Source organism: Dendrobates tinctorius, unplaced genomic scaffold (genome assembly GCF_039654945.1).
Source record: "Dendrobates tinctorius isolate UK_male_01 unplaced genomic scaffold, ASM3965494v1 ptg000192l, whole genome shotgun sequence".
Taxonomy (NCBI): domain Eukaryota; kingdom Metazoa; phylum Chordata; class Amphibia; order Anura; family Dendrobatidae; genus Dendrobates; species Dendrobates tinctorius.
The window spans coordinates 4155523-4168068 of record NW_027361859.1 but is presented as its reverse complement, the minus strand read 5'-3'; the positions used below and the strand labels follow the sequence as shown (position 1 = coordinate 4168068).

At 43.9% G+C, this 12546-nt stretch overlaps 1 protein-coding gene across 1 annotated transcript in view; it reads right to left on the bottom strand.

Annotated features, from left to right (window-relative positions):
- Window positions 1-214: 214 nt before the first annotated feature.
- The window catches only part of LOC141055947 (uncharacterized), a 161153-nt gene continuing 148821 nt past the window's right edge, over window positions 215-12546 (bottom strand). The window contains exons 16-20 of the mRNA XM_073552644.1: window positions 7047-7223; window positions 6841-6964; window positions 6660-6757; window positions 5736-5826; window positions 215-1299 (exon numbers count right to left, since the gene is read on the bottom strand). Of these exons, the coding sequence (XP_073408745.1) occupies window positions 389-1299; window positions 5736-5826; window positions 6660-6757; window positions 6841-6964; window positions 7047-7223 (1401 nt within the window). The 3' untranslated portion in view covers window positions 215-388. The remainder of the gene's footprint in view (window positions 1300-5735; window positions 5827-6659; window positions 6758-6840; window positions 6965-7046; window positions 7224-12546) is intronic.

The following is a 12546-nucleotide window of genomic DNA, read 5'->3' as shown; positions in this document are numbered from 1 at the left end:
ACAGTCTTTTCTGGCACAAGGTGAAAACACAAAGTAAAAATCCATACAATACAGCGGATCCGCCCGCTCGGGATAGTGTCCGGTTCTTTAGGTCTTAGCACAGATCAAAGCACAGGAGATCCATACATCTCCAGGTTCAGACACTAAATGAGACACTCTGTCTCCATTTTATTTGCTAAACCACGCCCCTGGGGTAGGGATATGTGAGCAGTCATTCCCACCCATCTCTTATAGACTGCTCATAAAACCCGGCCCTGGAAAGGCCTAAGAATTCTCTCAGCTCTATATGTGCTGGTGCATGCTTCTGAGCTCACATCACCACAGCTGATAACCACAATGACACATATCTCCCCCTCAAGAACCCATCCAGCGGCCATCTTACAATGGATTATACTTTGTGAATTCTCATATGTGGAGCAAGATTTGTTTTGTAAGTAAAACATTTCCCACATTGTTGACATGAAAATGGCTTCTCCCCTGTGTGAATTTTCTTATGTGTATTAAGATTTGTTTTGTAGGTAAAACACTTTCCACATTCTGGACATGAAAATGGCTTCTCCCCTGTGTGACTTCTCTGATGTGCAGAAAAATATCCTTTCTTCTTAAAACATTTCCCACATTCTGAACAAGAATATGGCTTCTCCCCTGTGTGAATTTTCTTATGTGCAACAAGATTTGTTTTGTAGGTAAAATATTTCCCACATTCTGGACATAAAAATGGCTTCTCCCCTGTGTGACATCTTTGATGTGCAGAAAAATTTGATTTCTTGTTAAAACTTTTCCCACATTCTGAACAAGAAAATGGCTTCTCCCCTGTGTGAATTTTCTTATGTGCAACAAGACTAGTTTTGTAGGCAAAATATTTCCCACATTCTGGACATGAAAATGGCTTCTCCCCTGCGTGAATTTTCTTATGTGCAACAAGACTAGTTTTGCAAGTAAAACATTTTCCACATTCTTGACATGAAAATGGCTTCTCCCCTGTGTGAGTACTCTGATGTGCAGTAAGACTTTCTTTCTTGGTAAAACATTTTTCGCATTCTGAACAAGAATATGTTTTCCCCGCTGAATGAGCTGTTTGATGTTCAGCATCCCTTTTGTTATTTTTATTTTGCTTAACAGTCTGAAATGAATCCAAAGATGGACTCTGTTGACAAGGAATAGATGATAGATTTTTGCTGTGAAGGCCTGGCGGCGTATTTATAATTATGTCTTGCTCTTCATACATATATGGTGTGATACCATAATTGGCTGCTTCAAAATCAGTAACTGTCAGATATCCCTCTGATGCACAGTTATCTGCCAAGAAAAAAATATACATTTTTTTATCATAAACGTTGTCTTTTGAAACAAATTGCATTAAAATTCAATCACTAGCTTATGAAGACATGGGTACAAACTGTAAAAATCGATGCAATGACTAAAAAATCATATTAAACCAAAAGGTTGAGCTATTTCCATTTATAAATCCTCTTTTAATGCTATCTTTTTTATAGCTTTATGTTTCATTGTGCTTTTCACCAAATTTTTCTAATGAAATGTTCAGTGGAGAATCACAAAGAGGCCTGTAAGTCAGTGCTATTAGGTGGTGTCTGTCTCATACACTTCCTGACATCTACATGAACTATCGCACAGAGCAAGGCAAAGGGGAGGAGCAGTATGGTAGTGTACAAAGGAGTCATGACTTTAGAGCAGGTGTAAGGTTGGAGTAGTACGTGCACTTTAGTATGTATTTTAATTAGTAAAAATAAGGAGCAAAAAGAAACAGAAATGAGGACAAGTGAAACATTGGCCCTTCACTTGTATATGTTTGGACATCAAAGGGTAAATAACAGTGATCTCTTGAAATGATTTAGCACTGAAGAAATATCCCTGAGGTTTGCATCACTTTGGCGGTAACAAATATAGCAACAAGATAACTGACCGATATTGCTAATAATGGACCGTCTGCAATCTACGGTGGCTCAAGTTCATGAAATAAAGCTGGATGTACAGTTCCGGCAGCCAAACCCAACTTTGGATTAAAGGTCACTCAAGCCCAGTGAAGCAGAACTTCCACAGGTCCGCTTATCCCTACTTAGGATGCATCCTTAATGCTGATGCTGTTTCTGAACTCAAGATAAACTTAGATGATTGATTTTTTTGGCGATTGCAAAAAATTCTTGCTTTTCTGTGAAAATTGTAAAATGTTCTACCCTCGAACCTTTGGCTCTAAATATCAACATGCTAGACTTGTAGGCTTATAGGACATTAGGAGCCAATGCTCCCTCTAGGGTGTCCCCCAAAAATCTAATTTTTTACCGCTAAAATTATGCATTGCTTCTTCATTCAGCATACTCTTCTGCTCCTGGCAGGGAAGGTAACTGCCGTATACTGATTAATTAAAAATGTAAACACACACATTGCTGCCAGTGCAGTGAACATTATTGTGGGGCCACCATTTGTCACATAAAATACCCTGGATGTACTATAGGTATCAGTAAAAAAAAGAAGATAGATGGTATGCCTTGATAATTGTAGAAGGTTTAGAGCGTAGTATATGACAAATGCAGCTCACACGATGATCTTCAATGCTCCAGGCTCTCCACACTGCAGCTCTACTCTTCTCACAGATCTGTAATGACAGGAAGCAATGGGGATGAAGAATTCTCAGCAAAATCAAGCTAAAAATGCCTGTTATGACAATCTCTGTGGCATTTGTTTTTTTTCTCCCTGTATCACGATGCCTTCCTATGAATGAGTAGTGTCATAGAGGGTGTGATGAACCTGCACCTTGCCCACCCCGCATGATGTCATTATTACGTGAGAAGGATCAAGTATGGCGTCTCTCCACTTACACAAACGTGACGTTCCGCAGGGATAAGCCCGGTTCGTTAACGGGATTATATCAGGCCAGAAACCAGCCCCGGTAACATGGAAAGTTAATCCGACAATACAGATATGTGGATTCGTGGATCGAGATAAAAGAGCTGCCCAAGGTTAAATTACCGTACATATTTAATCGCCTTAAGGGCATGCTGGACAATACACTATATACAGTCATATGTTAAAGTTTGGGCACCCCTATTAATGTTAACCTTTTTTCTTTATAACAATTTTGTTTTTTGCAACAGCTATTTCAGTTTCATATATCTAATAACTGATGGACTCAGTTATATTTCTGGATTCATATGAGGTTTATTGTACTAACAGAAAATGTGCAATCTGCATTTAAACAAAATTTGACCGGTGCAAAAGTATGGGCACCCTTATCATTTTCTTGATTTGAACATTCCTAACTACTTTTTACTGACTTCCTGAAGCACTAAATTGGTTTTGTACCCTCATTGAGCTTTGAACTTCATAGCCAGGTGTATCAAATCATGAGAAAAGGTATTTAAGGTGGCCACTTGCAAGTAGTTCTCCTATTTGATTCTCCTATGAAGAGTGGCATCATGGGCTCCTCAAAACAACTCTCAAATGATCTGAAAACAAAGATTATTCAACATAGCTTTTCAGGGGAAGGATACAAAAAGTTGTCTCAGAGATTTAACCTGTCTGTCAGTTTTCACTGTGAGGAACATAGTAAGGAAATTGGAAGAACACAGGTACAGTTCTTGTTAAGCCCAGAAGTGGCAGGCCAAGAAAAATATCAGAAAGGCAGAGAAGAAGAATGGTGAGAACAGTCAAGGACAATCCACAGACCACCTCCAAAGACCTGCAGCATCATCTTGCTGCAGATGGAGTCACTGTGCATCAGTCAGCAATACAGCGCACTTTGCACAAGGAGAAGCTGTATGGGAGAGTGATGCGAAAGAAGCCGTTTCTGCAAGCACGCCACAAACAGTCGCCTGAGGTATGCAAAAGCACATTTGGACAAGCCAGTTACATTTTGGAAGAAGGTCCTGTGGACTGATGAAACAAAGATTGAGTTGTTTGGTTATACAAAAAGGCGTTATGCATGGAGGCTAAAAAAAACACAGCATTCCAAGAAAAACAGTGACGAAGTTGAAGTTACGCAGGGGATGGATATTTCAGCAAGACAATGATCCAAAACACCGCTCCAAATCTACTCAGGCATTCATGCAGAGGAACAATTACAATGTTCTGGAATGGCCATCCCAGTCCCCAGACCTGAATATCATTGAACATCTGTGAGATGATTTGAAGCGGGCTGTCCATGCTCGGCGACCATCAAACTTAACTGAACTGGAATTGTTTTGTAAACAGGAATGGTCACAAATACCTTCATCCAGGATCCAGGAACTCATTAATAGCTACAGGAAGCGACTAGAGGCTGTTATTTTTGCAAAAGGAGGATCTACGAAATATTAATGTCACTTTTATGTTGAGGTGCCCATACTTTTGCACTGGTCAAATTTTGTTAAAATGCAGATTGCACATTTTCTGTTAGTACAATAAACCTCATTTGAATCTAGAAATATAACTGAGTCCATCAGTTATTAGATATATGAAACTGAAATAGCTGTTGCAAAAACCAAAATTGTTATAAAGAAAAAAGGTTAACATTAATAGGGGTGCCCAAACTTTAACATATGACTGTACATAATTGTTATACATATACAATACTCAGATATCAGGTCTGGCCGGGCCCCCGATACACTTGGGAGAACAAACACGCAGTGTTACCATTGGTAAGTGTTATCTCATTTGATATCTATGCATATGCACTTTACTGTTCTCTTCTTTTCATCTTGCCATTATGGCATAATTAATTACCCTCAGTAAATACTCAGGTGCGCTTCTTGATTTCAGCCTAAGCACCTTATTATCCCCCATAATTAGGGGGTTTCAATGTGTGATGCATTTCATCTATGAAATTCTGTGGCATGAAATCCCAATGTATCGGACTCATGCACTATGACTGATAACTCCTCCTAGCCAATTTCCTATTCCCGGACTGATCATTTGAATTCTCTTTTGTTTGCCGCTTGTGTCATTTATTGATATATATGTATTGAAACTTTTATAGAAAAAAATATTCAATACATTTATACTATATGGTTACTGATGAAGTTATCACTCCTATTTTTTGGGTTCAACTACCTACATTACATTGTAAGATTTTTAAATGTGACTGCCTACATTAGAAACAACGTGCTAGCTCTGTGAAATATGCGTCGAGGGTGTTAATTGCACAGAGCCAGGCCTGAGTAGCTTGGAAGTAAATAGATACAGATACATTTAAAGGAAAGACGGCAGGGAGATTGTTTTGATAACACGAAGGCAAGGATTCCATAACAGATTATGAAAAAAAGTAGAAAAATGCTAAAATTCAAACAGAATGGGGGTCTGGTCTGTATGTGTTCAAGGGATGGATGGTTAAATAGAGAGCAGTGTGGTCTAGTCAATGGTTGAAGCTGAGCAGTGAAAAATGTGGCTGAGGAAGTGATTATTAGGGGATTAGTGTGGAGAAACCATGTGTTGTATGAATGTTTTGATAACCGACTGGACGGACTCAGAAAGAATCATCAGTACCTTCTCATTATAACAGAGCAAGAGGGTGGACTTGTACAATATGTAGCGTATGGGCTTTGTATTATTAAACCAGAAATCCTGGGTACACCATATAAGGCTGTGCTGTATTAATTTCCCGAGCACTCATAAAAAAAAAATCTTATTAAGTTGGAGTTTGAAAGGCATAGAAGAGAGGAATCAATAGAGAACCAACAAAATCTAATACATAATTGTACCAACCAGTGAATAAGTAAATAAATACAGAGGCCACTACTCACCTGATCGGTTATCTGTTGGAATCTCCTTTTTACACTGGTCATCACCCCTCACATATGCCTCTGTAGTATTAACATGGGTCAGACCTTCACCCTGAAACAAATATTGTAAAAGTCACAAACAGATAGAAAAGTCACATCTATGATCAGCAATATAGAAGGCTGTAGAGGCCTAGTACACCAAATTACCAGTACTTACGGCACAGACAGAAAGCAGATTCTATCAGAACTCCAGAAAAAGTGGCAGAAGCGTTACCCTGGAAAGGAATCGAGCTTAGTGGAAGAGACCCAAATGGAATCATAGTTGGGAACAAAGGTGGAGCAGAGCAACTGATAGTCTTGAGACTGCTATGGGCTGGATTGCAAGTTGTCAACCTAGTGTGGTAAATTTAGGGAAGGCATTCTATATCTAGCCTCATGGCAGCTGCTGAAGCCAGTCTACAGGAAGTAGCACAGAAAGAGGTGGCTAAAAAGGATTCAGACTACGGTGAGATCACATTGAAGTAGAAATGTAAAGTACTGCCATGTGTAACCATCTATGTGAAAACTCTGTCAAATCCAAATGTGAATACCATCCAGTCCGATGGCAGTGATGTTATGTATTTTCAGCTTCTACCTCAGTAAAAGACTTTCTGCTGTTGACTATAATGGCCTTTCCTGATTCCTTGTCACCTCCTCCACCACACTATATCACGGGTCATTGTCGTCAGCTTCTAAGGGAGCAGTACCAATAGTGTAAGGACGTGGTGTAGTGAAGACAGTGTCACTACATCACGTGTTTCACTGGAGTTCTGGGTTTCTAAATCATATCCAGACAAATGAAACCTTAAACAAGTATAAAGGCGGATAACACAAGACTGAGCACAAGACCTTCACAGCCGTCCACACATCATAGAGAAGAACTCATGACACCTTCTCTCCATCTACCTGATGATCCTGAGGAACATTGGGATCTTCTTGTTTACAGTCCTGTGGAAGAAGAGGACGGGGACATCTCTCTGGTGTTGTCCTCTTACTGGATAGATCTGGAGGAAACACATACAGGGACTGAATTCATTCTTTACATACAGATGATTATAGGCCGTGTGTATTTAATCCTGTCAATTACCTGGTGATGTGAGGGGCTGGGGAACCTCCATCATGACGTCCTTGTACAGATCTTTGTGTCCTTCTAAATATTCCCACTCCTCCATGGAGAAATAGACGGTGACATCCTGACACCTTATAGGAACCTGACACATACAATGATACAGTCATCCCCCGATCCCTTCATAGCGCTACTGTATAATGTCACAGCATTCCCAGCAGTGTCACCTCTCCAGTCAGCAGCTCAATCATCTTGTAGGTGAGTTCTAGGATCTTCTGGTCATTGATGTCCTCATGTATCAGGGGGTGAGGTGGAGGCCCCATGATTGGGCTCAGGGGTCTTCCCCATCCCTCAGACACAGGGTCCTGACAGCGCTCACTAGAGGTCTTCTTCACTACTGTGTAATCCTGGTAATGGAGAGACATTAATAAATCTCACTACAGACATTTCCAGAGTCCTCACCTCTCCAGTTCTGTCCATCTGTTATTCCCTTAGATAAGAATGATGTAATGTGACGTCATCAGAATCTCTCACCTCTCCAGTAAGCCGGAAGAGGATCTCTAGGGTGAGGTGTAATATCCTCTCCGCCATCTTGTCTCTGTCCAGATCTCTCTTGGGATGGGTGAATCAGGAAAATTCTGTTATACAGAAGATCTCAACTCAGAGGATCTGATCTTGTAGGGATGTGATTAGGAAGATGAGTCTGTGTAAAATCAAGATCCCACATAATGATACAATTACTTCAACTTTTATTTCCATATATGCTAATACTTATGGCCCATGACTATTTTATAAATGTTTACCTGTTAATGTTTTTTTTAATGTTCACAACTGTGACCGTGGTTCATGTTTTCAGCTGATTCATTAACTGAAACTTTTTAAAAAGTCACAAAAGTTGTCACAAATGTACTCGAATGCAGCCCCGAGATACGTATCTGACGTATCCCAGATATTTGGGTGCAAATTTTGCGCCATTTAGCAAAGCTTGAGACTTTTTGCCATAAGAGCATTTTTATTTTATCTGACCTTAGCTGTTATTGCTCCTTTTCAACCCACGCAAATAGGGTTCATTCTTGTATAAGACACCAGAGATCGGGCTCTAGTGAAGAGACGGAAGTATTCTGATCCCACTGATGGGAATGGATTGGTGATTATAGATGAGTAATCGAGGTCAGATAAAAACCTTCATAGCCTTCCGAATGTAGTCGTTATAGTTTTGCAAGACTTTACCATATCACACTTTGGTATATTTACCAGCAGATAATGCACTTTTCCTTCTTCCTTTAGGTATAGTCTACTGGAATTCTTCCGACTCTCGGAGCAGCAGCAGCAGCAGCAGCTGGACGTTCCTATCAGCCTCTTTAATAGTTGTGCGTTTCACCACCCCACAATGTGAGTGACTATCAAACCACCAATGCCACATGTATCCGGTCGGTGCCCTATAGTGCGCTCTTCCGTCACCCCACAGCCTGTTATCGCCATCTCGGGGCCCGTGTGACGCTCAGCTCCAGGCTCAGCACGTGGATAACAAAACGGGTCATTGGAATAATGTTCTGGGAGATTTATAAGGGGCAAACACCTATGGCCGTGACTGTATGAGGAGCCCGGGGGTCCCTGCCCTCAGCGTCTGTCACCCGCAGATTAGGGGCTCACACAGGGCCGATGTGGGGACAGATTCCCCTAATGATGCGGAGGCCGAGCACAAACCTCCCAGACCCCCAGAGCCCGAGCTCAGGGTCACAGGTCAGACCCCAGCGACCGGGGGAGAACGTGTGTATTCAGGGGGGAAACATGGAGAACGGAACAGCACAGAGAAGGTAAAGAGCATTTATTATATGGGGAGGAAAAATGGCCGAGTGTGACCAGCGGCTAATCCTGAGAGAGAATAACGGGGCCCCAGCACCTACCTCCACCTGCAGAGCCGCACTCCACATATATGGCTGCTCTGTGCGCACAGGACCTGGGATGAGGTCACAGGAGGGGAGGAGTCAGGGGTCACATGATAAGGGGCCTCAGTGTATGCAGGACTCTGCTGTGCTGGTTGTCATGGTGCTGGATGAGGGGAAGTTTCTGTGGGGTCAGGAGGGGTTTACAGGGGGATGTAGCAGAGCCATGTTTGTACAAGGTGTACGGAGCGGAGCCGTGTGTGTACGAGGTGTACGGAGCAGAGCCGCGTGTGTACGAGGTGTACGGAGCAGAGCCGTGTGTGTACGGGGTGTACGGAGCAGAGCCGCGTGTGTACGGAGCGGAGACGCGTGTGTACGAGGTGTACGGAGCGGAGCCGCGTGTGTACGAGGTGTACGGAGCGGAGCCGCGTGTGTACGAGGTGTACGGAGCGGAGCCGCGTGTGTACGAGGTGTACGGAGCGGAGCCGCGTGTGTACGAGGCGTACGGAGCGGAGCTGTGTGTGTACGGAGCGGAGCCGTGTGTGTACGAGGTGTACGGAGCAGAGCCGTGTGTGTACGAGCTGTACGGAGCAGAGCCGCGTGTGTATGAGGTGTACGGAGCGGAGCCGTGTGTGTACGAGGTGTACGGAGCGGAGCCGCGTGAGTACGATGTGTACGGAGCGGAGCCGCGTGTGTGCGAGGTGTACGGAGCGGAGCCGCGTGTGTACGAGGTGTACGGAGCGGAGCCGCGTGTGTACGAGGTGTACGGAGCGGAGCCGCGTGTGTACGAGGTGTACGGAGCGGAGACGCGTGTGTACGAGGTGTACGGAGCGGAGCCGCGTGTGTACGAGGTGTACGGAGCGGAGCCGCATGTGTACGAGGTGTACGGAGCGGAGCCGCGTGTGTACGAGGTGTACGGAGCGGAGCCGCGTGTGTACGAGGCGTACGGAGCAGAGCCATGTGTGTACGAGGTGTATCTACACCATACTGTGTCTGCACCTATCCCCATACTGTTTCCTCATACATGCCCTGCATCTCCCCCTTTGCTCCTTATTTTGTGTCCTCAAATCCCCCCATACATTAAATCCTCAATCCCCACTCCAAATCTCTCCCCACATTAAATCCCCCATCCCCACTCCAAATCTCCCCCCACATTAATCCCCCCTCCCCACTTTAAATCTGCCCACACACATTAAATACCTCAATCCCAACTCCAAAACTCAACCCCCACACATTAAATCCCCCATTCTCCACGCCAAATCTCCCCCCACACATTAAATTCCTCCATCCCCACTCCAAATCTCCCCACATATTAAATCCCCCCATCCCCACTCCAAATCTCCCCGAACACATTAAGTCACCTCATTCCCACTCCAAATCTCCCCACACATTAAATCCCCCCATCCCCACTCCAAATCTCCCCACACACATTACATCTCCCCATCCTCCGTCCAAATCACCCCCTACATGTTAAATCTTCCCATCCCCACTCCAAATCTCCCTTCACATATTAAATCTCCCCCTCCAGTGCACTTAATCTTCAGTATCTTCAGCTCCACTGGTGCACTTACAACCAATGTGTTCCTCTGCAGCGCGGGCGAGTAACTTTAGCAGTGTGATCACATGATCTCATCACACTGCTGGCGTCGCTCTGACCCAGCGTGCAGAGCTTCAATTGTACTTGCGTCTGTAAGACGTAAGTTCAATTGATCCCTGGGAGCTGGCGCGCTGCATTAGGCGGCCCGACTGCGACCCCTGCCGGCTGCTCCCCCCTAGATACGCCTCTGCGTGTGCATACGGAGCAGAGCTGTGTGCGCACGATGTTTGCGGAGCGGACCCATGTGTGTACGATGTGTGCCAAGTGGAACCTTGTGTATTTAACATATCCAAAGTGGAGCCACGTGTGTAAGATGAGTACAGAGTAGAGTGGTTTGTATGGAGCAGAGCCGAGCACAACGTGCTTATGATGTGTACAGAGCTGTGTGTATGATGTGCACTTGAAGTGGGAAGAAAAAACTACTAAAAAAAGTCCCCATTTCCTACACAAAGATGACCGGCTAAAAATAATATTCAGAGTCCCTCCCTTACTACAGACTGCCTCCAAATATAAGGAATATCGTGATCAGTGCCCTCTGATCCCCCAAGAGAAACTTATCCTTCCAATGTGAACCTTCACTCATGTAATGACCACAGACAGGATACAGATCAGTAGGATCAGCCCATCAGGAGTATAAGATAACCCAGACATTCCCATGTTCCGCTTCCAATGGGGTGTACTTAATTCTGTGCACTACTTGTCCTACTGGGGGTCTCAATGTTGGAGAAACAGGACAGAATCTGAGTGCAAGAAGGAGGTCTCCACACCACACGATTACAGACAAAAAAACATTTACCAGTAGCCAAAACATCTCTGTGCTCCAGGAAACGTCACCAATATGAAAGTTGTCATATTAAAAGGTAAATGTGTTAAATTAGAGAAGTATGTACAGTGGGTATGGAAAGTACGCAGACCCCTTTAAATTTTTCACTCTTTGTTTCATTGCAGCCATTTGGTAAATTCAAAAAAGTTCATTTTTTTCTCATTAATATACTCTGCGCCCCATCTTGACAGAGAAAAAAACAAATGAAGAAATTTTTGCAAATTTATTAAAAAAGAAAAGCTGAAATATCACATGGTCATAAGTAGAGTTGAGCGAAACGGGTCGAAAAATTTCAAAAGTCGCCGACTTTTGGCAAAGTCGGGTTTCATGAAACGAAACCCGACCCTAGGATGAGGTCGGCCACGAGGTCGGCGACTTACGTGCCAAAGTCGCGTTTCAAAAGTTTGTTTTGCGCTCTTTTTCAGCCAATCAGGATCCACGGACACTGTGGGCAACGTGATGACATAGGCACGGGTCACCACCATCTTTCAGAAGGGCATGCAAGTGATTGGCTTGCTTTGGGGGGCGTCACAGGGGGTATAAAAGGGCGTGCACGCCGACCGCCATGTTACTCATGCTGATCTCAGAATAGAGAGAGCTGCTGCTGCTGCTGATTTTGTAGGGAGAGCGTTAGGCAGGGAAGAAGACACCAAAAACTGCTTCTGCTGCTAGCGATTTTGCCTGTACAACACACCAGTCACTGTGTGTGCAGTGCAAGGGGAGGCTATATAGTGGTGTATCAGTGGTGTTGGTTGTTGGGCTGCCTTCTAAGGCTTCCTGACATTCCTGCATTGCTGTTTACCCACTGCTCCGCAAACTGCTTTTTTAAAAGCAATCCCAATTTTTTTTTTTTGTCCTGCTGAGAAGAAAAAAAAACTGCTTCTGCTGCTAGCGATTTTGCTGTACAACACACCAGTCACTGTGTGTGCAGTGCAAGGGGAGGCTATATAGTGGTGTATCAGTGGTGTTGGTTGTTGGGTTGCCTTCTAAGGCTTCCTGACATTCCTGCATTGCTGTTTACCCACTGCTCCGCAAACTGCTTTTTTAAAAGCAATCCCAATTTTTTTTTTTTGTCCTGCTGAGAAGAAAAAAAAACTGCTTCTGCTGCTAGCGATTTTGCTGTACAACACACCAGTCACTGTGTGTGCAGTGCAAGGGGAGGCTATATTGTGGTGTATCAGTGGTGTTGGTTGTTGGGCTGCCTTCTAAGGCTTCCTGACATTCCTGCATTGCTGTTTACCCACTGCTCCGCAAACTGCTTTTTTAAAAGCAATCCCAATTTTTTTTTTTTGTCCTGCTGAGGTACTGAGCGTTTTTTCACACCATACAGCGGTGTACGCTCCTCACACAGTACCGTGTAACGGCTGTTATCACAGCCACAGTGAAGCTATCAGTGTGTCACTCTGTGAGAATAAAACAAG